This window comes from Tiliqua scincoides, chromosome 8, assembly GCF_035046505.1.
Source record: "Tiliqua scincoides isolate rTilSci1 chromosome 8, rTilSci1.hap2, whole genome shotgun sequence".
NCBI classification, from domain to species: domain Eukaryota; kingdom Metazoa; phylum Chordata; class Lepidosauria; order Squamata; family Scincidae; genus Tiliqua; species Tiliqua scincoides.
Window position 1 is genome coordinate 44799155 of NC_089828.1, and position 22031 is coordinate 44821185.

The 22031-nt window shown below is 44.6% G+C and overlaps 1 protein-coding gene across 10 annotated transcripts in view; it reads left to right on the top strand.

The window, feature by feature from the left end:
* The window catches only part of ZSWIM7 (zinc finger SWIM-type containing 7), a 29997-nt gene that overhangs the window by 371 nt on the left and 7595 nt on the right, over positions 1-22031 (top strand). The window contains exons 1-7 of one of the 10 annotated variants that reach the window (XM_066634803.1): positions 30-428; positions 2453-2583; positions 6150-6253; positions 7025-7168; positions 11350-11371; positions 17672-17774; positions 21734-21838. In XM_066634803.1, coding sequence (XP_066490900.1) covers positions 6178-6253; positions 7025-7168; positions 11350-11371; positions 17672-17774; positions 21734-21838 — 450 coding nt within the window. In that variant the 5' untranslated portion in view covers positions 30-428; positions 2453-2583; positions 6150-6177. Of the gene's footprint in view, positions 1-29; positions 429-513; positions 595-2017; positions 2091-2452; positions 2584-5458; positions 5684-6149; positions 6254-7024; positions 7169-11349; positions 11372-12563; positions 13765-17671; positions 17775-21733; positions 21839-22031 lie in introns of those variants that run through there. The other 9 variants (XM_066634802.1, XM_066634801.1, XM_066634805.1 and 6 more) reach the window with 9 other exon arrangements.

The window sequence follows — 22031 nt, forward strand, 5'->3', positions numbered from 1 at the left end:
TTAGTTGCGGGCGGTTGCTGCGAACGGAGTGATGCTGCTGGGGCGTAGCATGGAGCGCTAGTTCCCTGGCTGGCAGCCCAGTCCTCTGCGGGTCTGCTCGGAAGCCAGTCCCGTTGAGTTCAAGGGGGCTGACTCCCAGGAAAGCATGCACAGGACTGCAGCCTTAGTGGCTTCCGCCTGCTCACCCGCTCCCGCGTAGGGTTGTATGAGGAAGCCTCGTGCTCCAGTCCTCTGGCCGGGAGTTCCACAGGCTCTCTGTGTGAGGGAAAACTGGGGCTCAAGTCTTGTGGCCAGGAGTTCCACAGGCTCTCTATGTGAGGGAACTTGGGGCTCCAGTCCTGTGGCCGGAAGTTCCAGAGGCCCTTTATATGAGGAATCTTGGGGTCACGTCTTGTGACTGGGACTTCCACAGATTAATTTCATGCTGGGTAAAGAAGCAATTTACTCCAATGTCAGAGGGCCTGAGGCCTGGCTGTGGTTCTTGCTCCTAAAATTTGTGTGTTATGATTTGTCTCCTGCCCTCTTCCAGGGGGGGTTGCAAACCTGTAGCCACGGTTCCTACTCTCCATCCCATCCTCATGCCAGCCTTGCAAGGTGGACTGCCATGTGTTTCAAATTTAACATTTTAATGTTATTATTTTAGAATTGGTGGCTGGCTATTCTGCAGTCAAACCCAAGGCAGCATCCCTTCACTACAAGTACAGCAAAATTGTACTAGAATATAGGGCTGAAATGTGCAGCCAATTTAGCAGTTAGATTACTGTACTAAAATGTGTTGGTAAGCTGGGAAAGTGGTCAGATTTTTAAAATAAGGGTTTTTTAAATAAAAAATTGTATGTGGTAAGATTCCTTTTAAGTAATTTCTGTGTGTGAGATGAAACAAGGGTGATATTATCCTTTAAAACTTGAATACATCTTCTAAAAATAAGTTTATGTAAGCTTATATATAAACAAAATAGTTCTAAAGAAAAACGGTGTTTTTCTTTAGAACTGCTTTGTTAGTATGTAAGCTTATGCAGATTTAATCGACTGACTAATGAACAAAGATTTCTTGCATAGTAATTGAGTCTTCTGTGGCCAGAACTGTCATAAAAGTGAAAGGTTCCTTCTACAGGTTTCAAGGCCACATTCACTAAGTTTAGCTTTCCTAGACATTTCACCCTTGTCTATGTCCTACATCAGTGGTTTCCAACCTGGGGTACCTGGTGCTTGCCGGGATCTTTAGAGTCTGAAAAAGGAACTGAAAAATAATTGAATCGTAGTGGGAAAAGGCAGGTCTGTATCAGAATGCCTTGCTGGACTGGCAAGGCAGGAAGGAAGGCAGCTAGATGACTGAAAGCCCCAGAAACTGCTAGTTTCTGGTCATCAATTCATGTATTATCAGATATGTATCAGTAGTTGAAAATATATACATTTGAAATAATGACTATATTAACTACCAACATTTTACTAATAAGGAGTATAATTTATGGGAATGGGCTTCCTAGGGGTATGCAAGTGAAAAAAAAAATGGTGGGAACCACTGCCCTATATCACTAGTTCCCAACCTGTGGTCTGTGGACCAGAAGTGATCCAGGAGACTCTGAGAAGTGGTCTGCAAGATTTCAGGGGAAAAAAATCACCTTTGATCACTTCCAGTGTCTCCCTGAACAAGCAGTTTCCCATGGACCACCAATGAGGGCAGAGAACCGACTGCCCATAGTCACAACCGCTGTGTCGGTTGTGGGCGGTCCATTCTCCGTCCTCTGTGATGGAGCACTTGGGAGTCAGACCACCAGAGAGGGCGGAGGTCAGACCCTGCCCCACAGCCACATGTGGTCCACGACTATTCTAATTTTTGCCCCAGCGGTCCACAAGTTCCTAAAGATTGGGAACCACTGTCCCACATAGATAAGGGCAAAACACCAGGAATATCAGTGAAATATGGCCTTGAAATCCATAAAGGAACCATTCACTCTAAAATATTTTGAGTTGGGTAGTAACTATATTTAAAATCTGACTCCTTTCTCAGCTAAGGTTTAAGTCCTCTACAGAAGTGCTTCTCAAACTATAGATTGGGACCCACTCAGTGGGTTGTGAGCCAATTTCAGGTGGGTCCCCATTCATTTCAATTTATATTTGATTTGTAATACTGTATATTAGATGTGATGCTACCATAGTATATGACTGCATTTGAGGAAATGTTATAGGTGTGTAGTTTTAACAGGCTACCATGTATATGCTTTTAACAATGATAGTCAGTTGGCCTTACTCCCAGGATTGCAACCTTTGGGATGTTTGGAGAATTTTTTAAAAGAGATCAGCAACTGGTTGGGAGGATTAGGAGGGTTCTTCTTTATTTTAAATAAATTTTTAAACTTATACTTATTGTAAACTTTTAATTTACTGAATTGATTCAATTTTGTTGTATGGAGCTGTTAAAGATTTTTCTGTTTGATGATGTCACTTCCAGCCATGACATCACTTCCAGGTTAATGACATCACTTACGGTGGGTCCCGACAGATTGTCATTCTAAAAAGTGGGTCCTGGTGCTAAAATGTTTGAGAAGCGCTGCTCTACAGTGTCTACACAGTTTTCTGGAAGTAAGCCCCATGAATTCAGTGGAATTTATTTCTCAGCAGATCTGCCTTGTAAAGTAGGTTTGAACTGTAAAATTATTAAAGCTGAACAGCTGGTAACATACAACCGGCTTGCAAAAATTGTGTAATTTGTTGTACATCTTAAAAATAAATTGGTGATTCATGAATTAGAACATTCTACTTTTATGTAGAACTATTTTAAAGACTAGCTGTCTTTAAAAGTTAGGAATGCCACAGTTGTTGTAGAGATTTGGCCTTCCCGCTCTTCCTCCTGCACTCATTTCCACATTCTCAAGATGGGGAAAGCTATTCTGGGGATTTGGCCATGTTTGATTGTTTTCAGAGATATACCTCTGTCTCTGCTTTACAGTTTGTGTTTATCTGGTCATGCAGACCAGAAGCTTGAGGCAGACCTCTGTCTGTTCATCTCCAATATTAATATCCCCAGAGGTCAGAATCCCAGGATCTCCGGCTTTTCCTGCTGCTTGAATTCCAGCTCTCAGTTTTCCAAACATGCAATGTATTTAAATAACCAAGAACTCTCTCTTGGGAGCGAAAGACTGACAAGTTTTGCTTTTTTTGAGACGCAGCCAGGAGAAAATATATTAGCAGTCTCTTGTCTCCTCCCTTCTGATACATTCATTTTGCCCTCTACCCATCCTTTTTGTTTCCAGTGGCTCCATTTCACAAAGTAATCTGGTAAAAGTTGCTATTGGTCCCAAACTGTCAGAACAACAAAACAGATCAAGGGTCCTAAACTGCAGTGGGGCTGGTGGCTACCTAGGCCAGGAAGCTGCAGCCTAAAATGGCATACAGTCTGGAAGTAGCTTCCGGATAGTGCCTTCAATCAACCCACTTCAGTGGCTGTTGCTTGCTGCAGTTCTTAAACTGTGTTTTGACCCATCAGTGGGTCGCAACCCGATTTTTGGGCCAGGAAGTGGTGCGCTGTGGCCACTGTAGCAGGTTGTGCACCATTTTATGTTGCTGTTTTCTGGTCAGGGAGCTCTCGACCCACCAAAAATGTATGAGAAATGCTGAAATAGATAAAATCATGGCTTTCACTGTGCCAGCCTTGGTTGGCATAGAACAGACAGAGATCTGGCTCATGCTTCTGGTCTACCATCCTCGCCGACCAGTTTTGGCTTCAGCTTTGCCTTCGTATCTTACTTTTGACTTCTCAGAGACATCTGGTTGGCTGCCATAGGAAACAGATGCTGGGCTAGGTGGACCCACCTGAGTCTGATCCATTAGGGCTCTTTCTGTGACATCAACCTCAAGCTGCATGGCAAACTGCTTTTATTGATTGATTGATTTGATTTTTACCATGCCTTGCTCCTCAAAGGGCACTCAAGGCAGCTAACAAACAATTAAAATATCATAGAAGATAAAAATATATAAACTATAAAATACAAATGAAACTTTAAACTATAAAATAGACATTAAAAACCAACCTGTAGCAAGCAGTAGCATTTAAAAAAACCATCAATTAAAACATTAAATAATAGCCATCATACCCTCCTACAAGGCCCCAAAGACTATTTGGAACAAAAATGTCTTCAGGTCTCACCAGAAGGTTAACAATGAGGAAGCTGTTCTCAGCTCAAAGTGGAGGGAATTCCACAGTACATGCGCCACCATGGAGAAGGCCCTGTTTCTGGCCACCTTCCCCTAACCCAGAGGTTATCAAACTGGGGTATCGTGAGGTCCCAGCCTGAGAATCCCTGCCTCTGGCCCCTGAAGGGGCAGGGGAAGGAGTAGGGCAGTGACACAATCCCCAGGATTGCTTTGCTGCTGGGGATGGGAGGAGTTTTTTAAAACTTACTTGCAGCCAGCATTGGAGGTCCTAACCTCTTGTAATGGCAGCACAACCGAAAGGACCCTCTCACATGACCAAAGGGAACAGACCAGATTTTAAAACTGTGTGACTTCCAAAGCAGTTTGTGATATGGCAAGGGCTGTGAGCACACATGCCTGCTGCCCCAACAGCAAAAGAAATAGTTCACCAGGCATACATAAACCCCTAGCTGGGCCAGCCCTTTGACCACACAAGCAGTGCATTGAGCTGCAGATTCTGGGGAGTGTGAACAGACTCAGTGTGCCTTTCCCACCAAGCAACTCTCCAGTGTACTCTGATCAACATTCCATTTACTAAAAGCAAGCAGAAACCAGATCAAAGAGCAGCAAGTTTGGTCCCCTACCACTTTACTGGTTTCCTGCCTCTTTAAACAAATCAGGAAGTGTAGCACATGCTGGGGAGCAAGGGTTGCCAACGCTTTCTGCACTTCCTGTTTTGCTTAAGGCACTGGTTTTCAAACTCTCTAGGAGGGTTTGAGCTGCTCTAAGTTCTTGCAGGGCAGGGGAAGACAGCAGGGGTGGGGGGAAGGCAGTGGTGCAATTCTCAGGATCTAGCCGCCCTGGGGGGCTGCAGGGGCTTGGGTCCACTTACCCGAGCCTCCTGCAGCCTCCTGGGAGTGCGGGGAGCCCTGCGCAACCTTCTGAAGGGCTCCTGCAGCTTCAGAAGTAAAAGTGGAGCGATTGTGCTCCACTTCCACTTTAGCAACGGCAGGGCACGATCGCTCCAACTTTTGTTTTCAAAGTGAAGATTGTGCAGGGCTCCCTGCACCTCCGGGAGGCTGCAGGAGGCTCAGGTAAGTGGACCCAAGCCCCTGCAGCCCCCCTGAGCGGCACGATCCTGGGAATTGCGCCGCTGCCTCCTGGCTGCCCCTGCCCCTTAAGGGGCAGAGGCCAGGGCCCTCAGGCTGGGGCATCACAACGCCCCAGTCTGAAAAGCCCTGTCTTAAGGGATCAACCATGAAGACGAAACAAGATGAGGGATAGGGTTTTTGTGTCTGCTGCCTTCTGTGCAGTGTTTTCTGTGGTGGTATGATGCCCTTGGGCCGGGGCTGGTCTTTAAGCACAGTTAAAATACTCTCTGGCTCCCAGGCCTATTTTAGTTGTTGCCACATTCTGGGAGTACATGTTTGCTGAAACATGTGCTGTATTTGACAGATCCAATTGCCTTGTGACATTTCAGCTTTCTCCTCTTGTCATGTGGCTTGGCTTTCTAACCTGAGACTGCAGTCCTGTGCACCTTTTCCTGAGAGTAAGCTCCACTGAAGACAGTGGGACCTACTTCTGAGTACACAGGCATAAGATTGTGCTCTAAGAAACCTATATTTATCTGCTGCTACCTCATGTTGAGCCACTATGTAGCTTGCTCTCTCATTAGCCCACTTAATCTGGGTCACAGCAAGAGAGTGCAGAACTGATATGTGGGTTCTTGTTGAACTCAGGCAACTGAGTGGCTAACTGTGTTTTACTCTTGTGTCTCTAAATACTGTGAAGTGTTAAGTACACTTAACAAATGTTTGTGGGATTTGAAATTTCAAGGACCCTCTCAGCATTATGGAGACATTGAGAGCTTTTCTCTCTGATGAAAAACAAATGAAATTTGAGATATTTATGAAGGATAAATAAATAGGACCCTTTCTTGCCCTTTCTGGAGGGAGGAAAATCACTTTACTGTATTATCCTTTAATAACAATCACATATGTTTGTTTTTCTACCAGAAAGAGGGGTCTGTGATCCAGTCGTGCAATGGACGCCACTCTGCCTGCTGTGGCTGAAGAACTATTGAAAGAGATAGAAAAAGTTTTTCATGAGATGTCACATGGTACGTGAGGTGATACAGACACTAATTCCAGGTCGAGTGGGGATCTTGGTGTCCAGGGGTTTGACTACTGATACAATTTTGCATAGAAATTGGCTAATTTTGCATAATGCCACTACCAAATGGGCAGATTAAAGTATCTCATAGTTGGCCACATTAAATCCTTAGAGATCATCATTAAGTTCCACGGAGATGTCCTCCTGAATGTGCTGTCTCTGTGCCACATTTGCAGGGCAAGTGGAGAAGTGGTCTCAGAGACTTTTCAACAAATCTGAAAGTTTGTTTTCATGGAGATTATTCAAGAAAAATTGAGTTCCTGGAAACATACAACTCCTGCTATACTGGACATCTTTTAAAGTGGAGTCCTTTTATATTTAGCAGGCGGGGTGGGAGCAACTGTCCCTCTTCACCCCAGCATGGCACCTTTTCCAATGGCTGTTGGTGAAGTCCCTTCTTGCATTTTTTTTTTAAGATTATGAGCTCTTTGGGTACAGGAACCCTTTATTGATTTATTTTGCTTTGTAAACCACTTTGTTAACCACTTTTTGTTGAAAAGTGGTGTATAGGCATACCCCCATATCTGGAAACCCCCCCCCCCGCGGTTACCTGAAACAGCAAATACAGGGAATGCCTCCTCCCCCCATTGATTTTTCAACCAATGTGCCTTGAAAGGTCCTCAAGTGTGCTACGGGAATTTATTTATATGGGAGTTTGGGGCACAGTGATTGAAAATGGCTGAAAAAACTCTTCTGGGTTCTGTGGCTCTATTTCTAGGGCATCTGTCTATAGTAACAAACTGTCCACAGAGCCGGTGGGAGAAGAGGGACAGGCAATTTGTTACAGTTGCCCAAGAAACAGAACTGCAGAAGAGTCTCCCAGAAGCTGGAAGTGACATCACAAGAGCTGAAGACCATAGAGGTCAGTGTGCTATGGGGGGAAAAACACATTGAAAATCACTTCTCTAAAGAATCCTGGGAATTATTCTTTGAAGAACATGCTGAGACTTCTTCCACTTGCAGAGCGGAGTTCCCAGAGTTCCTTGGGGAGAGAATCACTATGAAACCAATTAGAATCTGTGATGTAGATAGCCTTTCAAATTTGAGCAGCATCCAAGATACATACCCTTCTTGAGCTTGCAGACTGAACATGGAGAATGGACATATAAATTTATTTATAATTGTTATGGATTGGAGAATTTGCTGGAAGGCATCTATCTGTCACCTGATGGGGCCTCTCACCATACTGGTGGGGGGGGTGTACTTCCCTAGCCTTAACCTTTCCTAAGATTAATACACAAGATTACCAGAATCGGTAAACAGAAGAGCCAACTATCATGGCTAGCAGTTCACCTCGGGCACAGCTGCTGTGTGCTGGTTCTTTTTGCCCTTGGACAGCAAGAAAGTCCTGGGGAGGCAGGAGAATATACTATTTAAGAGCAGTACTGTGTGGTAGTGCATCCTCTACCACTGGGGTCTTCAAACTTTTTGACCAGAGGACCGCATCTGGCACGGTGTTGGGGGCCGGAAAAAAATTTAAATATAACATTTATATAAATAAGAGATGGAACTTAGATGAGTGAATAAATGGGCTCATTCCTTCAAACTCTCTGGCCCTTAGAACACCCTCCAGACAACCAGAGTATAGCTCCAGTCATGTTCGGCCAAGTGGGCCAGAGGCTTTCAGGGGACAAGAGGCTGGCTGCAGGCCGGATAGAAGCTCGCCTTGGGCCACATCTGGCCCCCGGGCCGGGGTTTGGAGACCCCTGCTCTACCACATAAAGAATGTGGTATTGGAAAGGGATCCTTCTGATCAAAAGATAGGATAGAAATTGCACAAACTAATACTGAAAGTAGTACTGCTCCGTATCTGTTTTCTATCAATATCTTTTTACTTGGCCATTTAGTTTGCTGATTTTATTTGGTTATGTTTTTAATTGTCAAATCCCATGATAGGAACTAGCATTGTGATGTATAACTGACAAGCCCGGCACGTGTGGGAGGGACTTACAATGCACAAACAATTGCCTGAAAATTGGGACTGAAACACTGGGACAGTGTTTGCCTGAAACACTGGGACAGATCCAGAGTGCCGATGAGATCATTGCCAAGCTCCAGAGTGGCAACAGGGAAGCTATGCAGGGCTTGAGTTCCAGCTTTTTGTCCATGCATCTTAGAGGGACCACTGCTTATAACTCTGTACCCCAGAGACTCTTGCAGGTGGTACCTGGCTTTTAAAAATAGCCTTTTGAAGCTGTGCTTGATCTCATTTAGAAAACGAACAATGAAACATTGCCAGTAAAGAAATGTGAAAAGCGTCAACTACTGACCAGCAGAGAGTGCCATAGCGTTGCCAACTATGGGACTGTTTTTAGAGTGAGTGGCAAAAATGGATTTTTAGGCCTTGTCTGGTTCCTGCTCTGGGCAGGGAGGAATGATTGTTCTCTGCATGCTGGATTAGGGAGCTATTTCAATTACCCACAGTAAATTGATTCCACTGTATATATTTATGTTTGCACCTAATCCTCCTTGGTGCCTGCAAATCCAGAGAGTCTATTAATAAAAATATGTTTTTGCCTGGGTGGGAAACGACGAGAGATGCAGTTCTTGTTGGGTTGTGTCTTACTTCAGGGGACTGCTTTGCCCAGTCACGTCGGGAGCATCTCCTGAACTTTGAGGTCTGTAGTGAATCTGTGTATTAGTGAGAATTGCTGCAGAGCTGATGCACTGCAGTAGCTTGGAGAATGAGCAGTGATCTGGGTAGTTGGCAATTCAAATTTAATTGTGGCCATGCTGTCACTTTAGGCAAGTTGTGCTCCCTCAGCCCCGGACCTCCTCCTTTGACAGTGTGGAGTGAATGCTGGTCTACTTTACCAGGCCATTGTAAGGATTGCCATGTGAATCAGTGAGAACACTTTTTGTATAAAGTCCTGCTCTAGTCTTATCTGCTGTTCAAGTCCTTGCCTCTAATACGAGATATTTGGGAATTAGATTTGGTTGTCTATTGATAAAAGTGCTCTGCACATGATCAGGTTATCTTCCTATATTCCTTTTCCTTCTTGGCTGGTTGTGGTTACCTGCTGTGTGTGCACATAAAGGGTAGTGGGGAATCTTCTGCATGTGACCAAAGGGGCTCCCCTAGAAATATGTATTTATTGCTCAGAGCTAAGCTGCAGTGTGGAAAGCAAGCTCCTGGGAGCTACATTCTAGTGACCTGAGTTCAAATTAAGTCATTTGATGTGTGTCTAGATACTGCCTTAATCTTGGGTTCTCTTTTGATTAGCGGATTCCATTGTGAGTCAGATGGAAGGGGAATGGAACAGGAGCTCTCTTCTAGATGTGATGCAGTTGTCCTAAGGGAATTGAGTGGTAAAAGGAGAGGTGCATGGTAATATACTATGAAAAGCTATATGTTAGTTTTGTCTAGGTTGAGGAAGACCAGACTGACAAAGAGCTGGAATGCAGAATAGGGTGGGGATAATATGTTACAGAAAATTCTTTCAGAGGAACACTGAACATGTGCAGAGTACCTCTCCTTGACAGCTTAAAAAGAATTTGTGGTAGAATTACAGTATATTGTTTTCAAGGGATGTGAGACTTGGCTAGCTCACCTGAGCAATCTGGATTTTTGTTATGGCCTTGTTTAATTTATCCAGGGATTATCTTTGTGTAAAAATATTTCTGCCTTATGTCTGGTTGCTAGCAGGGGTGGAGGTTGTGACTATGAAGGGTTCTTGCTGTAGCTTCCAGAAAGTAAGATTAAAACTTACTGTGATTGTATATAGTTACTTTGTCATAGCCACAAAGATACATTGCAGAAAATGGGGGCTGGGAAAGAAGAGTTGGCATTTGGTGCTCTGCTTCAACCAACAAAATGTCTTGAACTGGCACTGATCATCCATCTTCTTGCTGGTTAAATGTACTTAACCTCAAGGTCTGTGCTTTCTGAGATAACAAAGAAAATGTGAGAGGAAGCAAGTTGTTAATAAAAGCAAGCAGTCCTCCTTAGGCTTTCATTTATTTTTCTCTGTTGCAGAAATATACCAGGCTTGCAATCACCCATCAAATCAACAGGCATGCTCTTTACTCTGATTTATCCTCACTATTTGAAGCTGACCTCCAAACTAGGTTGGTCTGCTGATTAAACATTTCAGCCCTATAAGAAACTCAACTTTAATTTCAGGAAAAAAAAGACAAGTTTTTAGTCCTGATACTCTTTTTGTATGTGGTGATGTCATGCCAGGTGTTTAATGTACGTAGCTTTAAGTGCATGCTTCACATATCTTAGAAATGGCATGGGACAAAGATGCTGTGTTGGTGTTGAGGTTCAGATAGGAGACGATGTTCCCTAGAGACGTCTGACCATGCCCAGTTCAGTCTTGATGGACAGCTTGGAAGAATTATGAGAGAACTTGGAAGAAAAACTATGAGAAGCAGTGGAGATAACAGAGAACAATATGGGGAATGAAGACAGAACCAGAGGCAGGGCAGGTCCTGTTAATTTTGATGGGGTTAATTATTAAGCAGGCATGCTTAGGATTGCAGCCGTATTTTAATTGCCTTTTAAAAAAATTTTCATTTCCTATTATGATGTTTGAGTATGAGGAGCGAGAGAGAGCTTATAAATTACAAGAATCCCTAGGCGTGTGCAACGTATCTTTGTGTGCTCTGTGGAGAGTCATATTACACCCCTTGCAGAATCCCTGAGATTTGGTGATGTCATAAAGATACCTGATTGGAGTAGAACCTGCCTGGCCCATCCACCCCTTTATCATTCTAGATAGTGAGATTTGGCTGTCCAGTGGCAGATATCTGCCAGTTTTTGGGGAAAGGTAGCTGTTCCAGACAGGAGGAAGGACATTCAGCACCAGGCTGAATGGGAACGATATTTTTAAAAGGACAAAGCCTGCTTGCCAATGGCTTTTTAGTCTGCTGAACCTGCAGAGGAACTTCTGGGGAGTTAAAAGTATCCAAAGAATAGGGGGAAAGACAGGGCATTCACCCCTTCATTGGGTGGGGTTGACTTTAATGAATATCACTTGCTAGCATCTTGAACTGGATCAGAAGTTTTAACTATTTGTATTTTCCCTTTCTCTTTTGCAGTCCCTGATGACCACCTCCGGGCGTGAGTACCTCTTTTACTTTTCGCTTCCAGCATTTTATAACTGACTAATAATGACAGCAGATGCTTAACATTTATATAACTCTTGTTTTTAACTCTGAGAGCAGTGCACATTTTCTAATCCTTATGACAGCATGTCCCAAACTTCTGATGGCAGAGGCACACACTTTCTGAATTAGAATGGAGGCATTCTTGCACCTGGCAAGGTTTACTTTTGGAATAATGCAAGGATAAGAGTTGCCCAACCTCGGATGAGCCTATCCTGTGTTGTCTCTGCATGAGAGGTGGGGCTGACTTCATTAGATACACTGTGTGGGTAGATACTATGAAAATTACTGCCTTACAACAACCCTTTGAGATAGGACAGTCTCATTATCTCCATATTGCAGATGTGGGAAGAAGCTGAAGCCAAGAAATCACATTTGCACCTCAGTGGGCTCATGTGTGAGATAAGGTTTTAGTTTAGTTCAAATTTTGGTTGCCTTGCATTGGCTGTAGCAAATGAACCCCAAACAAAAATTACAACTGAGGAAAAAATCAAGAAAACTGGTCAGCAAGAAATAAGACCCAACTTGATTACAAAAGAGAAGTATAATGTGACATCCTATCAATAATCACCTGTTAATAATAATCATAATATCACTAATCCAGTTTGTGTACAAATTACACCAAGCCTGACACCAGTCTGTTGAGGCATGAGCTGGGTCCCATGTCCTCAGAAGGGCCCAGTGCTGAACATCCTCATCCTGTTGGCTGGGAGGGAAGAGAGCAGGGAGGAAGTGCCCATGCAAGACTTCAGTTCATGCTTCCACATTGCTGCCTTCCCTATGCAACCAATGGGCATGTTTCTCAAGACAGCAGCCTCACTGCTGCCTGTGAGAAACAGCCCCACCCCATTGGCTGATACGGAAAACAAGGAGGAGAAAGCAGGACCCATGGGAACACTTCCTCCTTCCTCTTCTCCCTGCTGACCAATGGGGACATGCCCACCTGCTGAGAGACTGATGTTGGCAAGTGGACACAAGGGAGGGAAGAGGGGAGGAGGAGTGAGGGAGATTGGGGAGACTGGCAACCCAGCACTGACCCTGAAGTGCATGTCAAAATAATGTTTTCTCTGCTTTGCAGCTGCAAAGGAAAAATTAGCTGTGATTTGAAGGTTCTCTACTGGAAACATTCTGATTTTGGTTCTTTACAGGACATGCGTCTCCCTAAGGGCTCCTAATATAGATGTTGTTCTGACGAAACATCCAGATCATTTGCTCCTCAAAGCCCCTCACTTCAGTGCTGTATCCGATATGCGAATGCAGATTGAAAATTGGGGTGTAGCTTGAACCAGGGACTTCTTGGTCTGCGCTCTGAATCACTTCACTGCAGCACCTCTCAAGTTGAAAATGAACTTTCTGCTTGGCCTCCAGTGCTTAAATTGTCTGCCTAGTGTTGTGCTTTCACAGTGTGCTTTTTCTTCTCCCCCTCTGTACTTCCAAATTCTGTTCTCTTTTTTGAAAGTGGCAGTTGTAAGAAAAGACCAAAAAGCCAGGGCGCTGGGTGCTTGTGATCATGTCATCATTTGGGGACCTTGGCATTCCTATCAGTAAATGTTCACACATAGTGATAACACTTCCCACATCCTGCCCTGCCTGGGCCTGCTCAAGACTTCCTGGTTTGTGAAGCAGCATGTCAAATGCTCCCCTTTCACCTGGCAGCATGCCAGTGCCTACCACTCCTATTCCATAAATCTGCGTTTCTCAAACTGTGGGTTGGGGGACCCACTTGGTGGGTCCTGTAGAGCCTCTAATGAAAACACAGATGACAGAAAGATCAGATATTTAATTGCCTCAAGCCCGGAAGCTAAACAAAAATCAATAGCTGCTAACTGCCCTGCAAAGAGTTGAGCTCCTGTAGTTTGCAAAACATCTGCCAATTATCCCGCAAATAGCTGAGCTGCGGTTTGTAAGCTTGTGTGAATACCCTGCTAATTGGGTAAGAGGCATTTTTTCAAGTGGATGCTCCTTTTTTTAGCAGGGGGAGAGTAACTGGCCCACCTCACCCCAGCACTGTCTGTTCTAGTGGCTGTCTGCTGGTGTTCTTTTGCATCTTTTTAGATTGTGAGCCCTTTTGGGACAGGGAGCCATTTAGTTATTTGATTTTTCTCTGTAAACCGCTTTGTGAACTTTTAGTTGAAAAGCGGTATATAAATACTGTTAATAATAATAATAATAATAATAATAATAATAATACAGGGAGGTAAATGTTTGAGTGTCTTTTTTTCTGTTGTGTCTGTCAGTGACAGGTAGTGGGGGCAGGTGAAGGCTGGGTCACGTAACAGCCTCTCAGTGCCTTAAGGCTATTCATTAGGGCTGCCTCATTACAAGAAATGTATTTTTTGCAAATAAACAAAATATTACTTGTAAATAAATAAATGATTTCTTTCTAGATCAGTTTTTTTTAAGTCTCATAAAGCCGGGTAAGTCCCAGTTTTGCGTCACCTGGTGTGGGAGGCCTGCTTATAATTCCTGTGATGGCCTTCCGCCCATGCAGTGGGCAGGGCAACGCCCTGCGTGGTGATGCACCATTGCCTCGCCCTTGCAGGTTTTTCGGCTGTAGCATTTGACAGAATAGAGATATTTCAATGTGGTTTGTTTCATTGCATTCTGCATGAAATTACACATCAAATGATATATAACATAATGGTATTTTTCGAAAATACCAAGATTTTAACAATTTTGGCCAGTGTTGGTGTAACACCCCCCCCCTTTGTGCAGCCTGCAGTGTGGCCCACACCCCTCTAGTGATGCCACTGGTAGGTTCCAATTAGAGAGTCATTTTAAAAAGTGGGTCCCAGTGCTAAAAAGCTTGAGAACTACTACCTCAAATTCAAAAAGGAAGAAGAGACTAGAGCAGAAGAGGAAGTCTAGAGGAGAGTTGTAGGCTAGGGGCTCCAAGACTGAATGGTGGAGGCAGGAGCCAATGCCAATATGGTGCTTGAGGCAACAGTCTCAATGGGCCATGTGGTTTGGCCAACCCTGTATCCTTCTCCTCTTGCAACAACCTTTGGAGATTTTCACAATGCAGTTTCTCTGTTCGAAGTTGCTATTCCAGCATGGACAGTATCCTTATCAAAATAGAACCTGGCAGATCTCTGGTGCTGATTAGTACATGTCTTACACCCAGGGGCCATTTTGTGTTCCTCAGAGCAGGGTGGGAAACTTGCCTTAAACACCTCAGTTCCCTCATTCAGCTTGGCCAGCAAAAGAAAAAGGAGGAGGTCCTCTTATACCAAAGGGCCAGCAACTTAAATGTAAGACTTCCTGGCTCACAGATCCTGTGGAAGCCTGTCCTTTCCCCCTCTGTGCCTTGGATTCCTTGAGAGGGGAGGGGATTGAATCCTCCTTCACCCCTTAAGCACACCCTGGAGCTCTCCATTAGCCTTTATTTCCTCTCTCCTCCTTGGCATGTTACTCACTGACTGGTCTCTTAGAACCTCCCACTCCCAGCTGTGCCCAGCTTCCGCACCCTTCCTCTTAGTTGCCACAGTGACCAGGGAGGGGTGGAAACAGGATTCCGTACTCCTCACAAGAAGGGAAAGAGCCATTTGTTCCTTCCTATGGCTCCAGCAGCTCCCATGAGTCTCTTCAGCAGTCTGATAAGTTGTAGTTGTCCCCTTTGGATGGAAGGTGGGCCACATCAACATGACAGGTTGCCAAACACTGCAAATCAACCATACATTCAGCAGGCCACCTTATGACCAGGCTGCTAAAATTACTCGTGTTGCTAGTTCTCCAGATCATCGCGCATTGCCTGAAATATTTGGAGAGGAAATTTTCTGCTTGAAAGGAAAACTGGAACTAAGAAGTAAAGGCTTAAGCCTGATGGGAGCATCAGGTCAATAATGCGGAGGTGCCCATTATTTGGGGAGATACCCCAGGATATGGTGTTGTCCCTCCCCTCCTCCCCTGAAATATGCATGCAGGGCTCCTGCCTCCTCCTCTCTCCTGTTCATCATTGCTTCCTGATAACAAGAAAATCACTGATGTGGAGTGTAGCATCAAGCTAGAGAACAGGCTCACAGAGTATTGTATTCTGTATTGGCTCACAGAGTCTTCTGGTTCCTTTCCCACAAGTCCTCTCTGGATTTTCCTGCAGCAACTGTTCTGACTTGGCATCTCACTTCCTGCCCATGCAAGGACAAAAGCTCTTTAAGCATAAAATGAAAGAGGAAGAATGATGCTAAGATGCTAAATTTGGAAGCCGCCATTGTTCTTTTAAGTATCATCTCTGGCAAAGACTGTGTTCTACAGTTGGCTGCACTTCTCTTGTTCTGCAAGGATGGGAGCTGTTCAACATTTCCTGCCTCTCCAGTTTCTGGTTTTTAGGAACAAGTACATCTGCAAGACCTTTAGTGGTGGTGGTGGTGATGTAAAAATTAGGGTAAACTGTGCTTTGTCCTACTGAAAATCCCTGGAGCTCTGTCTTGGACTCTGGGTGGAATCAGAGCTGTACTTCCCAGAATAGAAGTACATTTTTCTGATGCTGTTCTTAAGCCTGTCCTGTACCCACAGTCGCTTCCTTAACACTTACTACTACAGTCACTTGAAACATCTAACCTAAACCCCCTGTGGCTCACCAGACACCTCTCTTGCTCCCAAAATCCTTGTAACCAAAACAAGCTGGGAGGATGTACTGATCTAAAATACCGGCTAAGCTTCTGACTCTGTCACAAGGGGTTAGCCTCTTGCACAGTGTATAGCCTCTGGTGACGTTGGCCGTATAAAGAAATGGTGTCATCTGCAGATTACAGCCTCTCGTGGCAAACATTAAATATGTCTCTCAGCTGCAGGATTTGCAGGAATGCTCTCGTCCCACGAGATTGGTGTTCAGCTTTGCAGACCTTTCTTCCAAAGTTCCTAGCCCATGAAAACATTTCTTGGCTGTATCTGCACAAGTGATTTGTAGTCCAAAAAGGACAGAGAAATTCCTGGCCTTTTCTTAAACTGGCCTGCCCAATCATCTAGAGAAGGGTTGTTGTTTGTCACAAGACAGGCAACACTGGGACTTCTTCATCATATCTTGAAGAATCTTTTTCCCTGCCCCCCCCCCCTTTTTTACTAGCCATCTAACCTAGAGAAGGGTTCTGAAGACCTCAAAAGTTTTCCCACTACTGTGTGATACTTGAGCTGGTCCTAATACAAGCATTGTATTCCCCCACTGCTGCTGTTGCTTTTGGATATTTTTTTTCTAATGGTCTATCACAACTTCTTACAATTTTTATCCAGATAAATATATTTTATACCTGCCAAAGTCCACCACAATCCATAAACAGATTTATCCATATGCATAAATTTAAAGTTCTATAATATTCAGTTCAGTATTCTCCCTTTGCAGCTTTAAAACACATGCACATACTAATGAAAGATTTTAAAAATGTTCAGGTGTACCATTATAATTTTGACATTGGTAAAGTTACATGCCTAAATCAGAATGTGTTAAAGCAGTGGTTCCAAATCTTTTTAGCACTGGGACCCACTTTTTAAAATGACAGCACTGGGACCCACTTTTTAAAATGACACTCTGTTGGGACTTACCCAGTTTTCCAGACTTAAAAAGGGGGGTGACTCTAGAAAGAAATTTATTTATTTATTAGTAATAATAACCAGAAGAAAGACCCTCGGACATTTATCTCCCTATATTTACGCATGCTTGCAAACTGTAGGAGCTGAGCTCTTTGCAGGGTAATTAGCAGCTACAGTGTTTGATTTTTGAGTAGCCTCAGGGATTGAAACAGTTATCTTTCTGTGACTCTTTAGCGACCCACCAAAAATCAGGTTGCAACCCACCAGTGTGTCCCAATCCACAGCTTGGGAACCACTGTTAAAGTTCAATATCAGAAAGCGTTAAACCAAATTAAAACTTCAGAGATGACTCGTGATCTCTCCCATTTGGAAGACCAGGTTAAGTCTCAAGTTGTATCCATCTTGCAAGCTTCACCCATTTTTGAATGAGTTTATCAAATGTACACAAATGTAAAGGAAAGTTAGGGTGTTTTTTTAAACTGTTTTTGATACACACACACACACCTATGACTATTATGGAAGTAAAGATATGATGATGATGAATGAGTTTATCTGTCCTGGCTTCAATACAAAAGAACTCCAAGTGTTGTAATTCTGTTAGGCAGCTGGAATTCTCCACCACTAAATTCTTAGTGCCTTCCCAAGATATCCTTCCTACAATTCTCAGGGTTTTAAACACATCAAAAGCTGATATGGCATATTACAACCCAGCCCAGTTTCCTTTTTTTTCTAGACTTAAATTCATCTTTGGAGCTTCTGCCATCCAAGCTTTAGATCTGGTAGATTGCCAGGCAGTCACACGGATTGTGTCTCCCAGTGGAAGGACAGTGTATCAGGTATGGTGTCATGTGGTTTCCTTTGCTCATCTTTCTGGGGTTGTCCAGTTGGAGACTGCTGTAGGTACTACCTCTTCTGTAGGAACATGTAGGATTTAAGAACTTCCTCTTCTGCTCCATTCCCTTCATTTTCTTTGAATCTAGGAAGCAGGAGTAGAGCAGCAGGGATGAAGGCAGCTGGTGTTCTGCTGGGGCCAGGACAGTATTTGCCATGCTGCCACAAGTGCTGGGACATCTTCTGCTGGCCTTGTATACCTGTGTGTGTGGGGGGGGGGAGGAGCCTGCTTAAGGCTTGGAGCCCATCATAGTCCTTCAGAATGAAGCAGGCAGGTTCAAGAGAAGAGGTCTTCTCAATGTTGGCTCTCTCATTGTATAGTTTCCTTCCTAAGGAAAGCCTCCCAAGTTCACTCGCTTTGGACATGGCTTTCAGAAGCTGCTGAAGACCTCTTGTCTTTTTTAAATTGTCATTTGCTACTTCAGTTGGACTCCTGAGTATGTACAATAGACTGGTTTTAGTCTATTGGTGTTGGGCTTGCTGCATTTCAGAAATGTTTTACTCTAGCTGTCTTAGGAACCCAGAATGGCATATGAAGAGGAGTTTTAAAAACAAAAAACCTAATGAAATAAGAAATTTGAAAGCGCTTTTAACCTTGAACAAAAGAGGTCTTGCATCATTTTAATTAGGAGCAGCAGGATGGGTTATCTTTCAGTATGAACTTTAACGCAAAAGAAACAGATCACTTTCTTGTTTCAGGCTGGAAGGGGTGGCCCAGAGTCATTTGAGCTGGATTAAAGCATCTGCGTTGATTGAGACGCGATCCTGGAGCCATGCTGTAATGAGAACAGCTATAAGCCTGGAGGAAGGAGGCAGCCAGGCGGGGTGGGCAGGGGAGAGAGGAGAAATGATGCCGTCTCTCAGCAGACAAAGCGTCTGCCTGGACTGCGTTGGGGGAGAGTCGGCCGTCTCCAGCTTCTGAAGAGAACGCAAAAAGCTGATTTTGTAACCCTTATGAAATATCAGCAGACTTCCTCCTACTCAGTTAAACGGAAATTGTCTTACGTCTGGAACATTTGCTTTCTGAGTCTTACTGGAACTAAGATTGAGGCTCCTGCATATGAGTGGCAAGCTCATTCTGAAATTCATGGAACTTCAGAATTTCACAATTAGATTTCCTCTAGTTATGAGGTGAATCAGGCAGTCCCCGGACCTGTGGTTCAGGGGCTGTTACCTGGAATCAGTGCTAGATGTGAGGCTGCTGTGTGCCTCTGTGTCTGTGTTTTGGTGTCATAAGGGAAAATGGCAGCAGTTCCAGGCCGCTGGCAGCCGGAACAAGCATTGCAGGACACTTCAGGCTTCAGAGAAAAGTGTGGGGATGATAAGAACATGATGATGGATAAGGCTGCAGGTGATGGTTGGGCAGACTTAGCAGATCTGACCTGGCCCAGAGCCCATCTTTCAAGAACTGGACTGCTCTCTGGGATGTCAGATTTGCTCTTGGGCCTGGTATAATTAAAGCTGTTGATCAGGACTGGGACTGCAGTGCGTGGGGTGGGAGCATTTAATCCTGCCCCACTGTGTTGTGTTCCCAACAAAGACTGCAATAAGAGCTTCCTTCCTGGGGCTACAGAAGCCACTGCAGGAGAGTGTTGTACTGAGGCCGTGGTATGAAAGGACTAGCTTAATGTCCCTTCCCACAGTTCTGATCCTGATCTCATGGATAAGCCCCTGCAGCTGTAATTTAAATTGCAGGGAATGGGGGTGAGATGGGGGCTGAAGTCAGCATTTTAATGTAGCGTGTACTTTGGCCCTGCATTCTAATGTGGTGAGAGAGGGATATAACTTCTATGTTTTCTTTCCCTTTCATCACCCTGGATTTGAGGGCCATGCAACAGGGAGAGGTAGTTAAGAAAGCTAGACTTTCACAGTGGAGAAAAAGAAGGTTCATGTAGGCGATGATGATGAAAACATCTCTCTCTCTTTCTCTGCCCAAAGTCCTAAAGAGTTGCTGGTAGTCAGAGCGACAGTTCTGGACACAGGACCAATGGTCTGGCTTGGTACAAGCAGATTCAGTTAAATTGATGGGCCGACATGCTTTGATTGGGGGACGGACGGACGGACAATTCTGTAGTAGGGAACTGTAGGGCTGAAAGTGAAGTCAGGGCACAGAAACTCAGAAAGTGTTTGGAACAAATATGGGGGGAGAATCAGAATGCTGGTGGGTGAGACTCCATTCAGGGTTTTGCACCCTTCAGAAGCTACAAAAACCAGCTACATCTACCTTTCATGTTGCAAACAACAGGCCATTGGGGCTCCTACATTGTGCCCCCAATCCCTCTCTTTTTGTATACAGTCTACCTGATGAAAAGTCCTATTGGACTAAATGTGATGTTTTGATACTTATATTTTTGGCTGGTCCTAACAACGGCATTACCCACATTTGAAACATGAATTTTTTTAAGCCAGAGTGAAACCTCTCACTTTTCCTCAGCTCTGTTTCCTGTCCAATACCCAAGGCAATCCCATAAAAAGTCCTGCCTCGTCTACCTCCGTTGTCTTAGGCACAGAAGGTTGTCTGGCCCGTGTTGGTCAGCCAAGGGCTCAGATGCTGCGCTGGATGGGCTGGCTCCTCCTGCCATGTTGCCTGCAACTTCTCTGAATTGTTTGTTTACCTCTCTGTTCACCTCAAGCACTTTAAGAAAAAATAAAATTCATTTTAATTACCTATTGTTGTGGCAGCCTACCCCAGAGGGAGTAATAAATGAATTAAACCTGCCAGGCTGAAATATTGTCTGTGGCTCCTGGGCTGAAATGTTCAGGGCTGGATTAGTTGCATGACCGATGGCACTGGGAGCCAAGCGGTTGTGTCTGTTGGTCACATGGCAGTGTTTCCTGGGGTGCGTAGATGTCCAGCTGTTTTTTCTATACTTCCATAGCAGCCAAGTCCCCATCTTTCACTGCGTGCTTCACGAGCAAGGTGGGAACTGGAGTGACTATTGCCTGGGCACAGGCCAGTTTTTCCTCCAGTGTTTAGGTGGCTGGCATCCCTTCCCCAAGTCACTTTGGGACTCCCTGGCTGGGAGGTGTGTTGCTGCCGTCGTCGCCATTGCCTTGAGTCTCGCAGAACATCCTTGTGTCTAATGCCAAAGACCAAGAGCAGCATGGGGAAAGCAACAGAGTCAGGATGATGTAGTGGTTTGAGATCTGAACTTAGACCTGGAAGATCCAGGTTCAAATCCCCACTTAGCCATGTAGCTTCCTGGGTGACCTTAGGCTAATTGCTAACTCTCAGCCTCATCTACCTCGCAGGATTGTTGTGAGGACTGAAGGAGAGAAACTATGTACATCACCCTGATCTCTTTGGAGGAAGGGTGGCATAAGAAGATGGAAAATAAATAAATGTAAATCACCCCACCCCCCAGTTTCTCACCCTAGGTTAGGACACAGCTTTGATGATTCTCCCACCTTCTCCAAGGAATATTGAGAATCAGGAACATGGGCATAGTCTCACCCACCCACCATCCTGGCAAAAGGAAATCCATTCTCAAGATCACCTTCTCTGGAGCTTTAAAGGAAAAAGCTCTCTGAGTTGCTTCAGGAACCAGACCAGGGGCTTCATTCCTCCAGATCCCTTGTTATATGGAACTTTAAAAATAATGTTCTGGGAGGCCCAAATTGTTCATGCTAAAGCACTGACTGCTGAGGAGAGCACCTCCACAAGCCAATTCCCAAGGGGAAACCTCTGCAGAAGTGTGCCTTGGTGATGTTGGATGCGTGTTCCAATTCAGCTATTGGTTCTGGCAGTTTCCTCCTTTCTCCTACAGCTGGACTCACTTCTGCAAGTGAGCTCAGGCACGTGATTCCATCATCGCAATCGCATGCAGCCGCATCAGACTTTTCCAAAACGTTCCCCAACCCAACAGCATAACGCACCAGGTCTTCTTTCTCTCACTTTTCGTAGGTGCTCGGCAGCTCCAGGAAGCTCTACCGTTGCTATGCCTCCTGCCACTTCTGCCCTTGCCCTGCTTTTGCATTCTCTGTCCTGCGAAAGGGTGACAACCTGCTGGTGAGTCCTCTAGGAGGGATGGAGAGATAAGCCACAATAGAAAGGCGGGGGGGGGGTTTGTTCAGAGTGATGGTGGTTCACACTTCTGCTCCTGATGTTTGCATTTCATTCAGGTTTTGCAAGTATGGAAACCGTAGTGTTGAAATAACACAATGAGTAACCATAGAGCAACCTGAGAGAAGAGCATGTCTGT